The sequence below is a fragment of the Lepus europaeus genome, chromosome 20 (genome assembly GCF_033115175.1).
Source record: "Lepus europaeus isolate LE1 chromosome 20, mLepTim1.pri, whole genome shotgun sequence".
In the NCBI taxonomy this organism is placed as follows: domain Eukaryota; kingdom Metazoa; phylum Chordata; class Mammalia; order Lagomorpha; family Leporidae; genus Lepus; species Lepus europaeus.
Window position 1 is genome coordinate 18,371,761 of NC_084846.1, and position 22,961 is coordinate 18,394,721.

The following is a 22,961-nucleotide window of genomic DNA, read 5'->3' on the forward strand; positions in this document are numbered from 1 at the left end:
CTTACAACCAGACTTAGACTTTTTATTTTTTGCAAACTTCTTATTTTTAAGGAACTTTTGGGATCATAGCAAAAGTGAGAGGAAAGTACAGAGATTTCCCATATAGTCTCTGCACACACTCACTCCCTTCCCCATCATCAACATCCCCACAGAGGGGCACGTTGTTTATAACTGAGCAACCTGCATGTAAACACCTCTGTCACTCATAATGACAATGCATTCACAATGCAATCTACACCAGTATTCACTCTTTGTGCTGTACATCCTATGGGATTGGACAAACATGTAATGATATGAAATGACATGTGTTCAATCTGACTGCATTACAGAGCATACACATTGCCTTACAGGACCCAGCTCTGCCTACTCTTCCCCTCCAACCACTGACAGCCACACTTTTCTATTGTCTCCCTAGTCCTGTCTTTTCCAGGAAGTGTTATGGCAGGGATAATACAGTATGCAGCCTTTTCAGATTGGCTTCTTTCTCTCAGTTACTTGCATGTAAATTTCCTCCAGGTCTCCTGGTGGCTTGAGATTTCTTTTTACCCCTTCCTCCAGATGCAACAGAGTTTATCTATCCATTCTCCGAATTTCATAAATGTTGTGTTTGATGAAAATGTCCACAAAATTGGTCCTGCTCCCAGGTCCTTCCCAAGATCAGCTCCCTGTCTTTACGTGGTGCAAATGTTTCTTCACATTTTTAGTTAGTTTCCTGTCATCAGATTTCACAGAGGAGGCTTTCACACTCACCTCTGTCTTGCAGAGATTTTTTTTTTTACCTTCTAAAAATGTCTGAGGGTCTTTCCCCCCTGTTTATTTTCCTTTACCATGGATCTGAAGAAAAATCCCTTTCCTCCTAGGCAGTGTGTGCTAATTTTTATCCAAAGCAGAGGATACATCTCAATATAAAGGGGCTCATAGTTCTATTTCTAGTTTACAGAAGTCATTTATACCCAACCAGGGGTGAAATTCCCTCGGTCACTGAACCCAACCTGGAGTTAGGCAGAACAAAAGGTGTCTCTGTGGCCCTTAGCCCTGCAGGTCCTAGAGGTGATTGACACCTGTAAGTCGTCTGACTTGTCCAACACTGCACTACTTCAAAAAGTGAAATAAATGTGGGCACACACATACTCTACTTATTCACACACCCATGTATATACACTATATGTAAAAGCTGATTTTAAGATGCTTATGGAAAAATGGGATTAAAATATAAAAATAAAGACTATAAACATTATTTCTTTTTTTTAACTTTCATTTAATGAATATAAATTTCCAATGTACAGCTCTTAACATAAGCTCCATCAGATTCAAGTCATTTTCTTAAGTAATGATCCTAGCCATCTATTCCATCCCTAAAGAATTGAGGGTTGAGGCCAGAGCTGTGGCATAGTAGATTAAACCTCTGCCTGCAGTATTGACATCCCATATGGGTGCTGGTTCAAGTCCTGGCTGCTCCTTTCGAGCAAGCTTTCTGCTAACGGCCTTAAAAAGTAGTGGAAGATGGCCCAAGTTCTGAGGCCCCTGCCGCAATGTGGGAGACCCGGAAGAAGCTCCTGGATCCTGGCTTTGGATCAACCCAGCTCTGGCCATTGTGGCCATGTTGGGGATGAACTAGCAGGTCAAAGGCTTCTCTCTCTTTCTCTCCCTCTTTATCTATAACTCTGCCTCTCAAATAAATAAATAAATCTTAAAAGAAAAAAGAATGGTGGGTTCTGGAATTTAGTATTAATCATTAATGCAATAGTTTTTCACATTATTAATTGAAGAAAAATGTGTCCATTAAGGTTTTTTTTTTTCCCTCTTTTAATTAGGACACAAAAAGAAGTCAGAAGGAACCAAATCAGGAATGCAAGGTGGCTGTCTACTCATTTCCCATGGAAAACACACAACAAAGTGCCTTTGTTTGATTAGAGGAACGCGCAGGAGCCTTGTCATGGTGGAGCAAGACTCTGTGGTGAAGCTTCCCCAGTGATTTTTCTTCCAAAGCTTCGTCTAACCTTAACACACATTTTTTTTTTTTTTTGGACAGGCAGAGTGGACAGTGAGAGAGAGAGAGACAGAAAGGTCTTCCTTTGCCGTTGGTTCACCCTCCAATGGCCACCGCGGTTGGCGTGCTGCGACCGGCGCACCGCACTGATCCAATGGCAGGAGCCAGGTGCTTCTCCTGGTCTCCATGTATTATAAAGTCATACTAAGTTGGTACATACATATGTATATGTTTATGATCATTCTTGTCTTCAAAATTTTAATTACAAAAAGTTAGCATTAGTAAAAGGAAACACTGCTCACAATTATATTCTCTAAGTACATGATATTCTCCTACTCCAATCTAGTACTCCACTTTTGGTAATAATAACCTAATAAATTATTCTCAGATAATTTTAATTCCAGTCTTAATATTCAATTCTTAGCAAGTAAGTTTTGAGTGTATGTTAACACCTCTGCTCCAGTCAGTTCTATGATCAAACAAATGCAGGTTAGTTAATGAACACAGTGATACTGTCTCTAGTTTTCATGCATGTTTTAAAATAAAATGTTATAAACTAATAACAAATTACACTTGTAAACTTATAGAGAAATGTAATACCATGGCAATCTGGATTTTCTGTGTATTACACTGGTTTGATTTTCAGAAATTTATGAGACTTATGAAGTAATTTACCACATTGTATCATCATACTTCCAACAGACATACTACTGACCTTGATGAGTAGCACAATCAAGACTAAAAACACTTGATGTTGGTATTATGACATGTTACATAGTTTCCACATTAACCTTCAAATTATGCTTGTCTTGGGATCCAAGTGTAATTATTTTTTGTTCTTTATGCTTACACGAACTGTCTGCAAGCAGTAGATTGGGCTGCAAATCAACAGGAAGGTCAAGTAGATGGTGAACTAAGATAGTGGACTACAGTTCCAGATTGGAGACTAGGTTTGGACAAATCCCTCTGAAAACAAAGTCGGGTCTCATGTATTTGGGAACTGCCTGGAAACTAAACAGCCAATTACGAGGCATGGACTTAAAGAAGTGCTGGTCTTGCAGACTAATATTCTAGAGCAGAACAACTATGTGCACCTGTGTGTATGCAAACCTTTGTGCATGGTGACCCTGTTTGACTCTCTCTTGTCTCAGAGATGAGAAGATCCAAAGTCAAGTAAATACTAAAAACCATTCATTGTCCTATAGCTGTCAGTCAGGGCAGTGAACCCTTGAATACAAGTCATGTAACCCTAAACTTTGGACTCTTTTCAAAAGCAGTAAAAACAAAATCCACAACAGAGCTGCCCAATACAACTTCCCACACTGAGAGAAGTATTCTATATGTGTGTTGTTCAATTGAATAGTATGAACTGCATAAAACGTGGGTGTTATGGATAGAACAGGGTGAGGCTCCTCCAATGCATGCACATGTTTAGTTTAAACCCTCAAGTCTTATGTTAAGGACGGATGGACTGAAGGTGGAGCTCTGATCTAATTATGGCATCTGAGAGTTGGATCTGGCGACAGGTCTTCACGTCACTGGGGTCTTGCCCTCATAGAGTAGTTCTCAGAAGAAGCTTGGTTATCTAAGCTGAGATCCACCTCACCTCCCTCTGCTTCCTGGCTGGCCATCTGAGTGTTTCTCCACTTTGCTCTGTATGGCCAGCCTCCATTAAGACATCAGAATAATGGGGCTGTCAGTTCCTGAACTGTGACCTCTACAATGTAAGTCGAAATCAGCCTTTTCCTTCCTTAAAAGCTCCTCTCCGGTATTTTAGTGAAAGTAATCACATTCTGACTAACACATGGCATTAGCTACAGGTGGCTGATGGATACCATATTAGGCAATGCAGCCTACATGCTTGTGCACAGGTAGATAACTGAAAGTTGGTGGAATTACTGTAGTCACTTGACCACATTTAAGCATCGGACAAAAAAAGTTAAGCTACTACATATTAAAGGAGGCCACAATATCAAATTTTCCATATTCATCCTATTAAAAAGTAATTTCAAGAATGCCTCTTAAACTCTATTCTTTTGGAATTATGACATATTTGTAAACAAGGGTGGTTAAATTTGATCTTTGCACTGTGTATCAAAACAAAAACACTGAAATATAATCTGGTTTATGAATATGGTAATGATTAGATTTCCCTGAGCATTTATAACACTTTGAATACTAATTGAAATGATGTAAATGAATTATGTGCTTTCTTTTCATTCTCAGTCCCCAGTATTATTATTTCCACCATTTCACACAGAAGAAAACAGAAACAAAGATATGGTGCTCTGGTACCATCCACAAGGCCATCACAGTTGGGTTCTCATACTTAAACATGATTTCTGAGGTAGACAGGAAACAAATCACAGATCTGTCTCTCTCTGTAAAAACCTTTGCTTTAAGAGATCTGTTGATCAGCTCATAAACCACTGGGAGGAAACCAGGAATCCTAGCCATATTTAGAGCTCTAAGTTTTCTTATCCAAGTTGGCCCCTGCTGTTGGCCATTCATTGCACTGTAGACACACACACACACACACACACCAAATCCCAGCAGCAGCTTATAGGAATATGGACTAAGAATGATTTTTTTTTTATCTTTCTAGTTTTTTTTTTTTTTTTTTTTTTTTCAGGCAGAGTGGATAGTGAGAGAGAGAGAGACAGAGAGAAAGGTCTTCCTTTTTGCTGTTGGTTCACCCTCCAATGGCTGCTGTGGCCGGCTCATCGCACTGATCCAAAGCCAGGAGCCAGGTGCTTCTCCTGGTCTCCCATGCGGGTACAGGGCCCAAGGACTTGGGCCATCCTCCACTGCCTTCCCGGGCCATAGCAGAGAGCTGGCCTGGAAGAGGGGCAACCGGGATAGAATCCGGCACCCCGACCAGGACTAGAACCCGGTGTGCCAGCTGTGTCAGCAAGGTGGAGGATTAGCCTGTTGAGCCACAGCGCCAGCCTATCTTTCTAGTTTTAAAATAGACATACAACTACTATGCTCTTTATAAACATTAACCAAAATAAATAAATTTGAAAATTTTTAACATTATTCATGTAAAGCCAGATTTTAGGTACTGAAAATAAAGCACTAAAGAAAGTAGATGAGAAATCCTATTTGCATGGCACTTCCATTGTAATGAGTCCAAGCAAATAATTGAGATCACTGCATAATTTCCATCTGCTACTAGTAGTTTTACAACATATCAGAAATTAAATAATGTTATGATTGATTTGATCCTCTGCAGAATACGAAATATTTATTTTTCTCTAACACAACCCCAAAAATATAAATAAGCATTGTTGAACATTACAATGTGAAAATCTTAAGACAACCTACTCATTTGATATGCAATTACTACAAGGTGACTGAAAAATACAAATGTCTCTTTATCGTGGGTGAATTAACCTAACGATAAAAGGTGGAAAATTTGAAGACAAAATCTTATTTAGTATATTCAGGTGGCAGAATAAATAAACCTGTTTAATGAAGTCCATTGCATTCAAATCCATTTAATAATCAAAGAGGAAATCTTGTTTTACTGACAGTAATTTTACTATGAACATCAATGAAAAGTTGTGACCTTTTATGGCTGCAGGGAAGTGATTGAAGGATAAAATTTTATTGGAGTAAGGAAATTTGTAGATCACTACCACTAATAATAATCATTATAATGTGAATCTGGTACCACAGAGGTATGGAATGTAATGGTTGATAAATGTTAACTGGCCAATTGATACAAATCCTCCGACATTTATTTCTAGACATTTATTTGTGAGTATGTAAGCTGATACATCATCAATAAGTATATCAACATTAATAAATGATCAAATAGGGAGAGGGGTTTGGCCTAGTAGTTAACATGCTGGTTGGGAAGCTCACATCCCATATGGGCGTCCTGGTTCCACACTTGATTCCAGCTTCTTTCTTATGCACACCCTTGGAGGCAGCAGATGTTGGCTTGGGTAAGTGGGACCCTAGTACGCATGTGGGAGATCCAGACTGAGTAAGGGCCTCCAATTTCAGTGTTGACTCAGCAATTACAAGCATTTGGGGAGTGAACCAGCAGATGGGATTTCTCTTTGTCTCTTAAATAATAAATACATAAATAGAAAAGTTTAATATTGGAGTCTAAGTAAAATAAATGTACCAATATATTTTAAATGTCTGCTACAATCCTGAAATCTTCTCATTTCATATTCACACAAGCCTTGCTATCTTCAGTTTTTATCTGTTTATTTATTTTGAGATCCTGTCTACTTTTGTTTGCATTGTGGAAAGTAAACAAAAGACCTGTGGCAATACTGCACAGTATATATATATATATATATACACATATTTTACATTTTAATATCCTCAGGACAGTTCTGATAGCAATAATAGTTTCTTCTCAGCACAATTAATGAAGTACATCCTTTGGCAAGAACATTAAATAAGCAGATAAAAAGAATGTTTTCCCAAAGGTTCAAGTATTTGCTTTCACTGGACAATTTTATGCTTTTAATTGATTAACTTCCTTATAGACAAAAGGGAATTTTTCCTCAATTTCTGTCTAAAATAAAATCTATATTGTGATTCTTTCATTGCACAATAATCACGAAATGAATTAAATTCTACATTGATATTGTAGCTTACAGATCTGTGTATTTTACCAACATAAATCACTTAACCATTGCTCTATTAGGTGGGGAGTGGGAGGGTTGAGGACCCTTAAAGGTACTTTAAGTTGTAGAGAGATGGCTGCCATCTTGGTGGTCCATATCTGCTGGACCTTCTATGCCTTCTGCTGAGTCCCTTCCATGATCACTCCCACAGCACTGTGTGATTACTGCTCAGCCTAAAATCCTGCCATGACTTCCCGATTTCTTCTGGATGAAATTCGTACCCTTTGCACGGCATAGAAAACTCTCTCCTTTGTGAGCTCAATGACCTCTCTCTTCTCTGCTGCTCTGCTCTGGTCACTTCATCTGCACCAGCCCAGCTGAGCCAAGGCATAGGGCCAGACCACTCAGTACTCCTGAGGAGTCCGCCTGGCTCCATCCAGCCTCCCAAGGGCTTTGGGACTCTGATCCTGCTGGACCCTTTCCCACCTCATCCCACCTGCAGGCCATGACCATGACCATTGTCTCTGCTGAGACCAATGCAAATGGGCTCCTTAGGACTCTGAGGCTGGTTCAAATGACTCATTAGAAGAGCAGACTCCCTGCCATCATCTGTCTTCTTTGCGTGTTCTCTTCCAATAGTACTCGTTGCCATCTGACACTAGGTAGGTATTTACTTATTTGTTTGTCTCTCCCCACTAGAAACTAAATGAGAGAAGAGTTCCATTTTGCTCACTTATGAACTTGAACAATCAATGGCACTGCACCATGTAAATGATTCTTTTTTTTTTTTTTTTTTACTCAGCTTTCCCTTCAATATTTTTTCTCCAAATGGGATTTTGGTGACTCTGAATCTTTCCAGTCTCTCGCCGTAAATAAGAAAACGACATTTCCAGTCCCGCCAGTCTTCTCCCTCTATTACTTTAGAAAAAGGAGGCACTGCTCCCCGGGGCGCTGAGCGGCGTCTTTTGGGCCATCCTCTACTGTATTCCCGGGCCACAGCAGAGAGCTGGACTGGAAGAGGAGCAACCGGGACAGAACCTGGCACCCCAACCGAGACTAGAACCCGGGGTACTGGCGCCGCAGGCAGAGGATTAGCCTAGTAAGCCGCGGCGCTGGCCAGATTCAATTTTTTTTTTTTTTTTGACAGGCAGAGTGGACAGTGAGAGAGAGAAACAGAGAGAAAGGTCTTCCTTTTGCCATTGGTTCACCCTCCAATGGCCGCCGCGGCTGGCACGCTGTGGCTGGCGCACCGTGCTGTTCCAAAGGCAGGAGCCAGTTGCTTATCCTGGTCTCCCATGGGGTGCAGGACCCAACCACTTGGGCCATCCTCCACTGCACTCCCGGGCCACAGCAGAGAGCTGGCCTGGAAGAGGGGCAACCGGGACAGAATCCGGCGCCCCGACCAGGACTAGAACCTGGTGTGCCGGCGCCACTAGGTGGAGGATTAGCCTGTTGAGCCACGGCGCCGGCCTCAGATTCAATTTTAAATCAATGAATTCTGAATGCCCTCTGGTTCATGCGGCACCATTTGATGGCACGCCTATTCATATTTAGGAGAAATTTCTGTTACGTTTTCTTCTTGCAACTCTCTTCCCATCCTTTACCACCAGTACATACCTGGTAACTCGAACTGACTGTCAGAATCTCAGTCTAATGACTACTGCAATGGCCCAGCTTCCCTGTTCCTCCAGCCTTACTTGGGTGCCTCCATTACTGTGCTGTTTGCACACTCGGTTCGTAAGATGATAGCAGCATTTATTGTTCTATGGCATAATGGATCTCATAACATGTCCTCATTAAAGGACTCATCATTATTTAGTAATTCAAGGCATATGATACATTTAAATAAATAAATGGATGGCTGGATGCATGAATGATGAATTAGGTTCTGGCATTTGGCAAAGCAGTTAAAATGCCACTTGGAATGCCTATATCCCATATCAGAATGCCCGGGTTTCACTCTCACCTCTGTTTTCAATTCCAGTTTCCTGCTAATGCACACCCTGGTAGGTAGCAATGGTCGGTTAGTTACTTGGGTTCCTGCCACCCATGTGGGAGACACAGATCAAGTTCTGGGCTTCTTTTTTTCACCCTGGTCTAGCTCAGGCTGCTGGAGGCATGTGGACAGTGAGCCACAGAATGGGAGATTTCTTTTTGTCTGTCTATCTAACTCTATCTGCCTTTCAGTTAAAAAAAAGGAGTAACTAAACGATACTTCTGCTCAACTAACTATGATCTGATACAGAGAGTGCTAAGAAAATCTTTTCCTTCTGTCCTATGAAACAATTAATAAGAAACAGAAAAACTCTACACTGGCCTGTGGCTAATGCCAGACACTTAGTATGTCTGAGTCAACACTTAGGACACACAGAGCCCAGCAGGAAGGAAGAATATGAGTGTCTGAATGAGGTAAACAACGTATGACATCCTCTTTTAATTATTATATTCCTCAGGAAACTGCTTACTGCTGTTAATTGCTGCACTGTGTGGAAAGAAAGCTCATTTAGCTAAAGGCAGTTAATTCACAAAGTCTCTGTGGGAATCTAGTAGGGACAGGGATGCTACAAGATAGAGACAGTATATCTTGTGCAAGTTCCCAGTGTGCACTCAAGATTTGCTACCTTATTGATCATTGGATTCCTAATAGAGAGGATAATACATGCTATTTATTTTTCATTTGTTTAAAAATTTATTTATCTATTTGTAAAGCAGAGCATCAGAAAGAGAGAGAGAGAGAGAGAGAGAGAGAGAGAGAGAGAGAGAATCTTCCAACAGCTGGTTCCTGCCCCAAAAGGCCAGAACAACCTGGGCTGGACCAGGCTGAAGCCAGGAACCAGGAACTACATTCAAGTCTCCCACATGGATGACAGAGCCCAAGTACATGGGCCATTTTCTGCTGCCTTCCCAAGTGCATTAGCAGGAAGCCGGACAGAAATCAGAGTAGCCTGAACTTGAACCATCTCTCTGATAGGTGATGCTGGTGTTGCTGCACACACAGTGGCTTAACCTACTGTGCCACGACGTGGGCCCCAGTGCGTGCTATTTAGCTACAGCGAAGCATTGGCTGAAGATTGAAGAAGAGTTGGGTTTTCCTATGGAGAAAAGATAAGGAAAAGTGAAAAGAGGCAGGGAGTCCTGATCTAGCAGAGTGTGCATAAATTACAGCACACAGTTAGGTATGGAAGAGACCGCAGTGCGTGGGGCAGGAGACAGGGCTGTCATCACACTCTAACCCGCAGGGCACCGTGCTTCACACTGTGGAAATCCAGTTTTGCTGCTGGATTTTTTTTTTCTTATCTCTGCTGCCTGGCCCCTGATGCCTTATTAATGTCATAAAGGTGGGGGAGATCAGGACTCTCAGTAGCCTTATCTCTGTACCCCCACTCCCTTCACCAAAGCAACTCTGCTTTCGTGAGCTTTAAATAGCAAGGATTTAAGTTTGCCTGAAATACTAAACTGCAAGAAAAAAAAAAACATGCAATTATTTTGGTAAAAGCCAGAACAGGAGTGGACATAATCAAGTTTCAGTTAGTAAGAATATTTTAGAGAAGGGAAATCCGGGCCTGGCTGGGAGCCAGTTGGTGGTCTCCGACACAATAAATGATGAATTAAATTATGACACAGGCAGACTGATGTGGAATGAGATGCAGGGAGAAATGGAGATCATTTAGGGGTTAACTAAGTATGAGGAGTGGGGCACTGGATGGTAGGAGGAGTTCACGATTTTAGGGCTAGTATCAGGTAGATACCAGCCAAGTAGATACCAGCCTTTCATCAAGAAAGGATGGATGCTTAAACAGGCATTTTAGGAGAGTGTGAATAGAGAACCTTCAGAGAGACTTTGGTGTCTTTTGGGACATCAGAACAAAGCGCTCCTTCTGGAATATATTAAACACACGTTCTTTGTGAACAGAGGAAATGGTTCTGAGTTGTGTGGGGGAGTAATTGAGGCCTTATATGTCTGGCACTGCCTGCTATGGTTTAAGTAGGATATGGCTCCTGAGCTGGGCATGTGTTCAATCCCCAGGGTCAAAAGGTATGGGGCAAGCAGGTAAAGCTGCCATCTGCAGCACCGACATCCCATATGGGTGTCGGTTAGGGTCCTGGCTGCTCCTCTTCCTGTCCAGCTCCCTGCTAATGTGCCTGAAAAAGCAGCAGAGGACGGCCCAGGGGCTTGGGCCCCTGGACCCATGAGGAATACCCAGAAGAAACTCCTGGTTCCTGGCTTTGGCCATTTAGGGAGTGCACCAGTGGATGGAAGATCCCTCTCCCTCCTCCCTTCTCCTTCCTCCCTCCTCCCTTCTCCTTCCTCCCTCCTCCCTCTCCCTTCTCCCTTCTCCCTCTCCCTCTCCCTCTCATTGCAACTCTGACTTTCAAATGAAAAAATAAATTTTTAAAAAGAAAGGAAAGAGTACTAAAGTTGCACACTTAGTTCAATCATGGTGTGTAAGGCTGAACCTAGTATGATGTTGTTGGGTCATTGGGGCATACCCTCAGAATGTAGTTCTTAGGAGAGGATTGGTTATAAAGCTGAGCCGGGCCCTGCCACTTCCTGCTGCCTGACCCCTGATGGGATCCTCCTCCAGACCCAACAATGGCTGAACCAATGGGAACTATCCACAACCGGAAGCCATAGCACATCTCCTTTCTTTGTAAACAGCCTGTCTTAGATATTTTGTTACAGTAACAAAAAGATGGCTAATGTATGTCTTACTTCCTAAATGATGTGAAAGAAAAATTCGTGAGTTGAGACTGAGAGAAAAAACTTGAATAAACATAAGGAGGTTTGAAAAATCTAACATGACTGATACAGGGGACAGGTCAGTTAATAATGGATATTGAAATTACATAAAAATCATTGATCATCAACAAATAATTTTTACAGTTTTTTAAGCTGAAGAAATGTTAAGGCTACATAAATACTGGGTAACAGGAATTATTAGTGCTAACTATCTGCACATTTATGAAATGTCTTCTCAGTGTTTAAGTTGTAAGGACTGAAATATGGGATCATGATACTGACTCAGGGTTGAATCACTTGCAGAGGAGTCATAGCGAGTTGACATCCTACAAAGGCAGTTAGCCAAGTAGCAGAATCTAAATAAGAAATTAGGATTGGAAGTTGGTCACTGGATTGACAGAGACAGGAGACATTCATAGAGACCTGATATGCATGCAGAGGCAGACAGAGATAGGAGAAAAGTACTGTATTTGTTTTATTTCACAAATACGAAGTCCAGTATAGGACTAGTGGAAGTGATCATCTTACATTAGGTGATGGGAACTACTTCTATTGTAGTAGAACATCCCCCAAAATAAGTCATCCCCTTCATGAAATGCCAGAGGGACCTAATGATATTACAAGTCACATAAAACACAGCTGTACCCATGCACACACTCACATACACACAAAATTTACACTTATTTATATTTAGTGTTTTTATTATGTAGATACTAAATGTTACCATTATTATATTGCTATGTTGACTATAACTCATTAACACAAGTTATATTTTCCCTTTTTAGTTTTGCTTTCTTTGAGCTCTTATTTTCCAGTTGGTACACAGAATGAAGAATTGCTATATTATTCTCACTGTTACTGTGGTAATGAGATAGAGTGCACGCTAACAAAATAATCAAAGTTGATGATAGCACTTCTGTGTTCAAAGGTAATTTTGTGATTTTTAAACCACAAATCTGTTGTATAGGCAACAGATCATTGCAAAGCAAGGTTTTAAGGAATGGAAAGACATTTCTTTTTCCAGACTTCCAATCACAGCTACATCAGTCCTGGAAAATTTTATTGTTGCGCTGTGATCTTTGCTCCCCAAAGCTATGAAAACTAAATCTAAAAAGAGCCTAGGGTTAGAAATAGCCCTGGTAAGGATGCAGTGCCCTCGGTTGCAAAATGTGGAGGCCAGGCTTTGAAAAGGAGTCAGAGAACTTATTCCCTGCAAGTAGGTCTGTGCAGAATATGAGGTTGTCCCAAATGAGGTACAATTTCAAGGACACTGTTCTCCCAGCGCTTGTATTTTGGAATTTTCATGATTAGGATTTACATTTTACTCCTAATAAATCTTACATCTTCTGTTTAGTACTTCAAATATAAATTAGGAAAAAAGAAAGCTTGAAACTTGGATTCCATACAAAACCATGTAAGTAATTAGCACTGTTCCATCTTCCACATCTGATACATTTATTTAGATGGACATCATAACAAAAAAAAAAAAAAAACAACTTCTCAGAATCTAAAGACAGACTTGCTGCTTGTAAAATAAAATAAAAGATAACTTGATGCTTTTATTCATTCCAGGGGGTGTGCCAATCATTTGTAGCATGTAAAAGAAAACAGGGACACTAATTTCTAAATCAAAGTAAGGAACTGTGAAATTTGGAAGTGTTCAGTTCTAATAATACATGCTAATGACCAACAATCAAAACACAGAAAAAAAAAACAGTTCTTTTAATCCATGGTATATTGAGAATTATTTAAAGAATGACAAATATGAGAAGAGAAAAATTGTAATAAGCATATTAGCTGTCATCTATGAAGCATTATAAAGTGAAAAGCAGATGTTTGTTTGTTGAATATTTATTTATTTGCAATGCAGAGTTACAGACAGTGAGAGGGAGATACAGAAAGAAAGGTCTTCCATCTGCTGGTTCACTCCCCAGATGGCCTCAATAGCCAGATCTGTGCCAATCTGAAGCCAGGAGCCAGGAGCTTCTTCTGGATCTCCCACGCAGGTGCAGGGGCCCAACCACTAGGGCCATCTTCTACTGCTTTCCCAGATGCATTAGCAGGGAGCTGTCTCAGAAAAAAAGCAGCTGGGGCCTGCATCGCAGCTCAATAGGCTAATCCTCCACCTGCAGCGCTGGCACCCCAGGTTCTAGTCCTGCTCAGGGCGCAGGTTTCTGTCCTGATTGCTCTTCTTCCAGTCCAGCTTTCTGCTGTGGCCCAGGAAGGCAGTGGAGGATGGCCCAAGTGCTTGGGCCTTGCACCCACATGGGAGACCAGGAGGAAGCACCTGACTTCTGGCTTCGGATCGGCGCAGCACGCCGGCCTTAGCAGCCATTTGAGGGGTGAACCAATGGAAGGAAAACTTTTCTCTCTGTCTCTCTCTCTCTCACACTGTCTAACTGCCTGCAAAAAAAAAAAACAAAAACAAAAAAAAACAAAACACAAAAAACAAAACAAAACAAAAAAAAAGCAGCTGGGTCTACAATTGGCGCCCATATGGGATGCCAGCACCACAGATACAGGATTAACCTACTGTGCCACAGCACCAGCTCCTGATGTTTGTTTTTAAAAAGCGTGGACCAACATGTATATGATTACTTGAGGAAAAACATACAATGTTATTAACACAGGGGAAAAGCAGCACAAGACTCCATAACGCAGCCTTTTCATAAACATTGTGTTTATGTATTAATTATCACTTTTACATTTTTATGTATCATGTTATCAGTGTTTAAACTTCTCATCTTTACCAAAAATTTCCTCTTCTTCTCTGTGATCTGAGGACTGGCACCTTCCATCCCAGAGCTCTGCTGGGAGGCTGGGGCTCTTTTCATGGGAAAGCAATTTTGATAATGATCTAAGGTGTTCCTTGCCTTTCTCATTCTCATTTTCTCGAGAGTACATATGCAGTGATGTCTTCACAGACCTGCATGAGATACGGGAGCAGAAAAACCAACGCGAATCTGGTGCTCAAGGTGCTTTCTATAAAACAGATCTGCAAGGGCGTTCAGCTACGTCCCCCTTGGACCAACCTTCTTTTGTTTCTGAAAGCAGTTATTTTTCATGAAATAGGCTCCTTTTGCTAATGTCGTCGGTTGACTGCTGTTTCTGTTAGGGTGACTCATCTTCTCTTTTGATAGCATCCAAACTAACAAAAAATGTCAGGTCCTCAGTAATTTTGAGTTCAAAAAAGCGTCCTGAGTTCATAGAGAGAAACCCTCCAGCAGGGCACATTTCTACATTGCTGCCTGGCGTCCTGTTTGGTTCTGCAAGGGAGCAGGTGAAAGACGAGGAGGAAGGGAAGGGGTGGTTCCTGCCAGCACTGCCAGTGCAGGAAGAATCTCCTGCATGTCAGTAGCAGCAGGTCTGGTTTTGCAGCTCCATTGCATTTCCACACCACACAGGCCCACTAAGCTCCAGCTACGTGATCTGGCAAGCCCATGGGGATATCCACTTCAGTTCCATTTCCGCATCTACTCAGGCATGCTGAGCTCCCAGTTACAGGAACGTGGTGATGCACTCTTCTAAGAGATCTGGATTCCAGGACTCCAGGCCCCTCCTTGAACACCAGAGGCCACAGCTAGCCTGGACGTGCCCCTCCACAGACCGCTGCTCCGAGAACTGTGTCCCCCCTCCACAATGTCCTTTCTCTGGGCTGCTTCTGTGTTCCCTGCTAACTCGATCCTCCAATGCCAACTGGCCATGTTCTATCTTATATCCTTTTGCAGACTATGATGGAATTTTTTTTCCTGAGTAGATGGAGACTGATGGAATTAGCAAAAGCTATGAATGTATTTGTACAGCTATAAAACGCCACCCACAAGGACAGAACCAACCATCTCTATGGTGACAAAAATTTAAAGTATTTAAGAGAACAATCAAACTCTGTTCTGAGCCTATAAGCCAAAACAAGGTAAAAATATGCTAGTTATGTGCACACTGGATAACGAATATTTTCTGGACATAATTTGTGTTTGACTACATTTTCAAATATATTGATTCAGACATTCAGGATAGCAATTTCCCCAAATGTAATGGAGATATCTCTTAAAATTGTTACCTAAACATAGGCTTCCAAGACAAGTGATAATGATAACATTACATTTAATTGATGCTGATTAGTCTATTGGAGATATCTTAACTGATTAACACAATCTTACGTGTGGCACTATACACCTCACCCCCAAGAAACATTTTAAGCAAATTTTCCTATGTCTTTGATCACAACTTGATACTGCTTTAGCTTCTGTGCTGTTTACTTCATATAAAGTTTTAAAGTAAATATACTTACCACCCGAGAGGAGCGCAGGCTTGGTTTTTATCATTGGACTGGAATGAGGGAATCTGTTGCTAAATGACATGAAAAGGTGTGCAGTGAAATCCTCAGGAAGCTCGGCTTCCAGGAAAGTCTTCATGAATAGCTTGAAACCTTCGAAATCTATCGTCTGAAAAAAAAAGTTAAACATGTATCTGAAGACTCAGCCAAATGTTAAAAGCTGTGTTCAAATGCATTAGTAGTGGAAATGACCTCAAACAATTTTTATAGCCAAGTCTACAGAAACAGGGTACGTATTTGAGAAACAATCGGGCAATACCTGATTGACACTGGTGATGGGATATATGTCTTTCTTGCAGTTGTGTAGCAGAAAGAACAGGATCTATAAGACCTTAGTTTTTTTCCTCTTTGAAACTTACTTTCCCTCTGTATATGGGGAATAATACTCTCAATTCCACAGAGTTGTTTTGCTTATTAAATTGGGTGATTAATGCAGACACAAGCCAGTGCAGAGTTGCACCCACTCACACAGTAGACACCCAGAGAGTGAAAATATTCCTAGCTCCTTTCCTCCTCATTCATCATGTCCTTATTTCTTTTGACAAGTGCATGAAGTAGTTAACATGAACACTTCAGGGGCCAGTGCTATGGTACAGCAGATTAAAGCCCTGGCCTGCAGCACCAGCATCCCATATGGGCAGCCATTTGAGTCCTGGCTGCTCCACTTCTAATCCAACTTCCTGTTAATGCACCTGGAAAAGCAGTAGAGGATGGTCCAACACCTAGGGCCCCTACACCCACATGGGATACCTGGAAGAAGCTTCTGGCTCCTGCCTTTGGATCATCTCAGCTCTGGCCATTGCAGCCATTTGGGGAGTGAAACAGCAGATGGAAGACCTCTCTCTCTCTCTCTCTCTCTCTCTCTCCCTCTCTCTGTAACTCTTTCAAATAAATAAATAAATCTTAACAAAATTTCAATTAAGCACCAACATCAACTGATATAATTTTCCAAAATTCCAAGAAACCTGTTTCAAGATCCTTACTTACATATGCCCTGGGACTCCATACAGAACTGTAAATGATAAGCACTCATCCAGAGAGAACTTTTGTGGTTTTGAGAATCCCCATGTCTGCTTGGGGGAACGGAGATGGAAGCTGCCTGCCATCCACAATCAGGATGAGAGGGTTTCTCAGGCGTCACCTGCAGAGCTCATACTCCCAGCACATGAAGTCAGTGGGCCAGAATCTGCCTCTTGCCTGGGAACTTAAGGACAAATGTATAGGAGCTTTGGGGACAAAGGCCAAGTATGTATGACTGTACTGCATTTGGCTAAAACCCCCCATGATTGCAAAAGCAACAATGCAGAAATGCTTCCTGGAAAAGAGACGGTGAGAGACAGGCATATGGAGCTGTATTGGGTACTCTCCAGGATAGCTTTTGCAAGGTCTGGACTCACAGAGCAAGCTGGAGTAGAGTCCCAAGTGTGCCGACCAAGGGAGTGCAAAGGAAGATGGGCCTCACGGGAGACCTGGAGGGTGCCTTTGTTTTATTCCTTTTAATGCACTGAGTTGAAACTAAAAGTAGAATGAAAATGAAATTTGTCAGGCCGATGTTCTTAATTTTGTTCAACTTCCTGGCAGGTGAAACTAAAATTAATTCCTAAAACTGTTATTGGGGAATAGATAAAATCTGCATTTCTAATGTAATAATATTTGGGGACAGGGATGGAGAATGACAAATTTTGTTATATCATTTTGGGGAAAAAAACCTAAAATGGAACAGGACATTCAGGGATATCATTAGGGACAGTAAGATTTTTGTAGATTATGTCATATGTTAATCAAGTAGGATTGTTTCTTTACCTCAAGCAGGATTACTTTCTTTACTTAATATAATCTCAAGCAATGAAGAATGAAACCAAAAACTTCACTAAGTGTATCAATATAGTTCCAAGACTCTGTACATTTTTTTAAAAAATTTATTTATGTTATTTGAAAGTCAGAGTTAACACAGAGAGAGAAGGAGAGGCAGAGAGAGAGAGAGAGAGAGAGAGAGAGAGAGAGAGAGAGGTCTTCCATCTGCTGGTTCACTCCCCAATTGGCTGCAACTGCCAGAGCTGTGCCAATCCAAAGCCAGGAGCCAGGAGCTTCTTCCTGGTCTCCCACGTGGGTATAGGGGTCCAAGGACTTGGGCCATCTTCCACTGCTTTCCCAGGCCATAGCAGAGAGCTGGATTGGAAGTGGAGCAGCCGGGGCTCGAACTGGCACCCATATGGGATGCCAGCACTGCAGGCGGCGGCTTTATCTGTTAGGCTACAGTGCTGGCTGCCTGTAACTTAACCTTACATTTTCACTTAAATTTAGTTTCCTTTCACTTGTTCTCTCCCACAAGGGCAAGTCGGACTTTCATGTTGGTGACTATAAAAAGACTTCATTTTCTTACATATTTAATAAACCACCACCACCACAGAATACTGAAAAGTCTACTAGTCCAGATAACTACATAATTAGAACTACGGCAAAGACAAATGCATGAAGAATAGCCTTAGATGGGAGAAATGCTTCCAAAACGCAAAATGCTTCGATGATGGCAGCCAACTTCTCAAAATATGAAGAAGAATCCAAAAGACAGACAATCATAGCCAAATGAATTTTTCCTTAGAAGGGGAATCTATGGTTACTTATCCGGGTCCTTATCCGGCACCCAGTAAGGAGAAGTACTCTACACTCAGCTAGCTGAGTCACCAACCATAATGGACACTCTTCAATATGTACAAGCTCCGCCCCAGAAGTTGTCCTGAGGGAGCTTGTGGGATGAAAATATCCACAGGTAGATGGTAAGATGCGGGGCGAGTTACAGAAGAACTTCCTCTTGTGACTGTCTTCTGAAGTCAGCACCCTTCACAGGGCAGAGGTAAGGAGTAGGGTCTGTGGAGGCAGATGACCTGGAACCACTAGGATCCCCAACTATTGTACGACTGTGGTCATTTCAGTTACATTTGAGCCCCATCATTTTTTTCATCTATAAATTGAGACTACTAGTTCCTATCTCTTGGTTTATTAGAAGGATTGGATTACTTACTATTGTCAAGGCATCACAATGTATCTGGTACATAGCAAGCACTTTAAGTAACTAAAAAGTATTATGTATTTTATTTATTTATTTGAAAGGGAGACAGAAAAAGAGAGAGAGAGAGGGAGCTCATCCGGTGATTTACCCCTCACCTACCCCCCAAATGCCACCAAGACTGAGGGCTGGAAAGACTCCCCTGTGAGTTACAAGAACTCCATTACTAGATCCATCATTTGCTGCCTCCTAGAGTGTGCATTAGCAGGGAGTGGATTCAGAAGGAAATTGAGGACTGGAATCCAGACACTCAGATATGGGATGTGGGCATCCCTTAGAGGTGGCTAAACCACTGTGCCAAATGCTCACCCCAAAATAAACAACATATATTGTTCAGAATTTCAAACATTATTTAAAAAGTAAGTCTGAAAGCTACATTACCTTGTAGACATTCACATGCATTTAATAAGCCATTGTGTGTTCATTGCCATTGTTGTGTGGGAATTTCTAGGAGCAAAAGGCTACAAACCACTGACAGCTTCTCCCTCATTGGATCTCCTTTTAGGATATGTAACCAAGAATTTAACTTGGTACCACCATGGGAATACAGGAACCACCAATCAACAGACAGAAACAAAAACAAGGACTCAAAATAAGATACTTTTGCTTCAAATTCCAGCACCTCTGTTTGCCACCTAATAGCAAAAGCCATTTATCTGCTCTTTTAATGAAAACACCTGCCAAGTCACAAGTGTGTGCATTTCACCAAGCATTCTATAACCCACCTAGAAGCCCATAGCAATTGGTGCTTAGGATCAAACGATGCAAGGCAGCAAAGTGGTCAACCACCATGAACAAATGTGTCTGGCTGTCTAGAACCCTCCTCCTAGGCATAACTTTCTCCTTGACCTTCCTGTTCCCACTTTCATGAAGAATTTCCCAACTTTTGCAAGTGTCATCCCTCCATCTTGCTCAGCAAGCGCAGAAGAGTTTTATATGCTGACAACTCTAAGTCTTAATGCCTTCCATATAAAGTGATGTATGAGATCAACCTTTCAGGGTTGTTGTCTAAAAGTAATTTTAAAGAAAAGACATAAAGCACCCAACATATCCTTGGCACTGGGTACCATGCACGTAAAATGAATGAAATAATCAAACAAAAGGTTTGAGTAAGGGGAGGCTCTGACTCCAGATTAAATGGATGTTTTATTACTGTAATTTGCTTTTTTATTGGTCCAGAACACTGTAGGATTTGCTACATCTTCCCAAATAAAAGCTTCAGATTTTGTGTGTCTCAAATGTTTTGCGGTAATTGCACTCTATCTGGAAACACTGACAAATTGTGGCTTTCAGAAAGCAAGAATTTAAATACAGACTTCTTCCTTTAAAAAATAAAGACCTATTACAGATGTTAAAATGCAATTAAAAAACTTTCCTCATTTAAATGATTCCTACAAAATGATGTCCGATTATTCACTGCTGGAGTTTTACCGACAAGGTCCATTTCTTTCTTCCTCTTCATAAGAATAAATCGTGTTTCTTTTACATCTTCTTTCATTACACCTAGTTTACAAGGCTGTAAAACCCAAAAATCACTATAGCCAAAAATAAGCTGCATCCGTGTTTCCAATTCATCGAGGAGCTGTTCTGCAATGCCTTTTCTGGATAACCCTTTCTCCTCTTGTTAATGAAGATTTCTATTTCCTAAAGTTTTATGTTGTCCAAATTAGTAGACATTTCTAAAAAAAAAAAAGAATGATGTTCTCTTATGACCTAGCAGCCATTTTCTACCTTTATTATCAGTTTCTACTGCTGTCATTACAATTGGTTTTTGAATATTGTGATTTTAAATAGAATGAGATCATTTGTATGCATCTCAGTAGATCATTCAGTGAGAAAAACTGGGTCAGACTTAATTGAATGAGTGTTCAAAAATCAAATTGCCTGTAAGCTTCAAGCACACACACGCACACACAAATGTTTAAAATTTTTAAAACTCTTTTTCCATCTTTTTGTTCCTTAAGGAGCATTCACAGACTACTTAGGGAGATAACAGAATCTGTGAAGAATGCAGTCTGAAGGAGCTGCTCAGATGTGGTTGCCAAATTGGCACACATCCAAGACGTATTTCTCTGCCTTTCATGATGCTCTCTGACCATCTGGACGCTTTGTTGTCAAATCCCCTTTAACGCCAAAGAAATAACACAAGTATTCATCCAAAGGGATGCAAACTGAATGAAAGTAAATGTCTTCATTCTATTATTACTTTCGTTTCTTTTGGCAGCTTTCGATCAGGATTTTCTCCTATTCTGTGAGTGTTCAGTGAGCACCCACTGTGCACCAGGCTGTGTTCTAGATGTCAGGGTAAAGACAAAGACATTACTGGAATGCCCAAGGATCCTCCCATCAGGGAAGCTCACCTTCCAAAGAAAGAAATGACAAAGTCACACAACAAATGTGTTAAGCATAGACTGATGTATCGAATGCTGAAGAAAAATCTTTACAGGTGCAAGATTGCTGTAGGGATGTACTCGGAAGAAATGTGCTTTGCTGTTTTACATCAGATAATCAGGAAGCTGTTCTTGCATAAAGATTTCAAGGCCACAAGGGAGAAGGCTTTGCACCTGTGTGTTGAAAGAACATTCCAGAGAATAACAGCAAGTGCAAAGACCCTGAGGTATAATGGTGGCCCAGATCTGGAGGATTTCATGGGGGTGAGAGCTGGAGCAAGGGAGATAGGGCAGAGACATTGGTCTTTGGTGATGTTCAGACCGGGGGAATCTTATGTAGGTTATCAGAGTGAGGGCTTGGCAGCCCGACTCGGGCCCAGCCTCATTCTGCCCAGGCGCCAGCCACAGCCTCGCCTCTGCCCAGCATCTCCCTAGGGAGACATCCTATTGGGCATTGTGCAGGAAGAGCAAATACACACTGGTAGATTAGCAAGACATCCCACTGGTGGAGAGCTACTCCTTTGAGGCCTACATGGAAGTAGATGCAGATGGAAATGGTGCTAAGATATTTGCCTATGCCTTTGACAACAACCTAGGAAGGGGATCAGGCAGGCTCCTTCAGGAGCTGCTGTGGGAGCAACACTGGGGTGGCGCAGTCCCGGGTTCTGGGCAGTACATCTCTACACCGCCATGCCCGTGGACCACCTACAGCTGGTGCCATGGGAGTGGCGGCCCAGAGCCCCGACAGGACTTCCAGCACACAAAGAGGGTGAAGCTTACACTAGCTCACAATTCAGCAGCTTCCGACGGACCCCATAAAAGAGCAGTTCCCTGTCCTGAATGTGACCCCTTACTATAATGCCAATGGGGATGGGGTGGAGGAGAATTCCTGCACCTGCTACAAGTGCCACTACCCCCACTTCTGCATGATGACGGAGAAACAGCTCCAAGCATTCAACACCTGCAGGTGCTGCCAGGTGACCCAGTACTGTGGCTCCCAGTGTCAGAAAAAGGACTGGCCCACCCACAAGAAGCACTGTCCAGAGAGGAAGCGTCCCTTCCAGTGTGAGCTTCAGCCAGAGTGATGATGGGTGGCAGAGGTGCTGCCCTGGCGTGCTTGCAACTTCCAGGCTCTTCCTAGGGTGCAGTGGAGAGACTGGCGATCGGACCTGGATGTGCCCAGGAAGCCAGTGGCCAGCCCAGAAGGCCACCACATCACACAGTCGGTGGGGACGCCCCCCCACCCAGTGTTTATCTCTAGCTCAGACACGGAGAGGCTCCCTGGGTTGTCTTCATTATTTATATGTTAATATGTTTTTAAACTCATGCACAGTTTTTTTTTTTTTTTCGGGGGGTGGGCAGTGGGAAGGTTAGAAATGACAAATAGAAAAATTTGCTGTGAATAAAAAAGGTAGGGCTTACTTTTTAAAGATTGATTGTTTAGTAGAAAGATAGAGTGTCAGAGAAACAGGAAGGGACACACACAGAGAGATCTTCTATGCACTGGTTCACTCCACACATGGCTGCAACAGCCAGGGCTGGACCAGGCTGAAGCCAAGAGCCAGGAACTCCATCCTGGGCTCCCACGCGGATGGCAGTGGTCCAATACTTGAGCCATCATCTGCTGCTTCCAGGCACTTTAGTAGGGAGCTGGGTCAGAATTGGAGCAGCTGTGGGACTCTAACCAGCACTCTGCTATGGATGCCTGTGTCTCTTAAACCACTCCAGGGCAATGCTAGCTTCAGAGCTGGGGAGGAGCAGTCACTGCAGGGTTTCAGCAGACAATCACAGGATCTTTTTCACATAGTAACAGGATCATATAATCATAACATCGTTTATTTCAGA

At 42.0% G+C, this 22,961-nt stretch overlaps 1 protein-coding gene and 1 pseudogene across 6 annotated transcripts in view; one reads left to right on the plus strand and one right to left on the minus strand.

Moving 5' to 3' along the window:
* The window catches only part of DGKB (diacylglycerol kinase beta), a 690,527-nt gene that overhangs the window by 554,744 nt on the left and 112,822 nt on the right, over positions 1–22,961 (minus strand). For all 6 annotated transcript variants that reach the window (XM_062178201.1, XM_062178199.1, XM_062178197.1 and 3 more), the window contains one exon: positions 15,615–15,768. In XM_062178201.1, coding sequence (XP_062034185.1) covers positions 15,615–15,768 — 154 coding nt within the window. The remainder of the gene's footprint in view (positions 1–15,614; positions 15,769–22,961) is intronic.
* On the plus strand, positions 21,586–22,201 carry LOC133750095 (zinc finger MYND domain-containing protein 19-like; annotated as a pseudogene).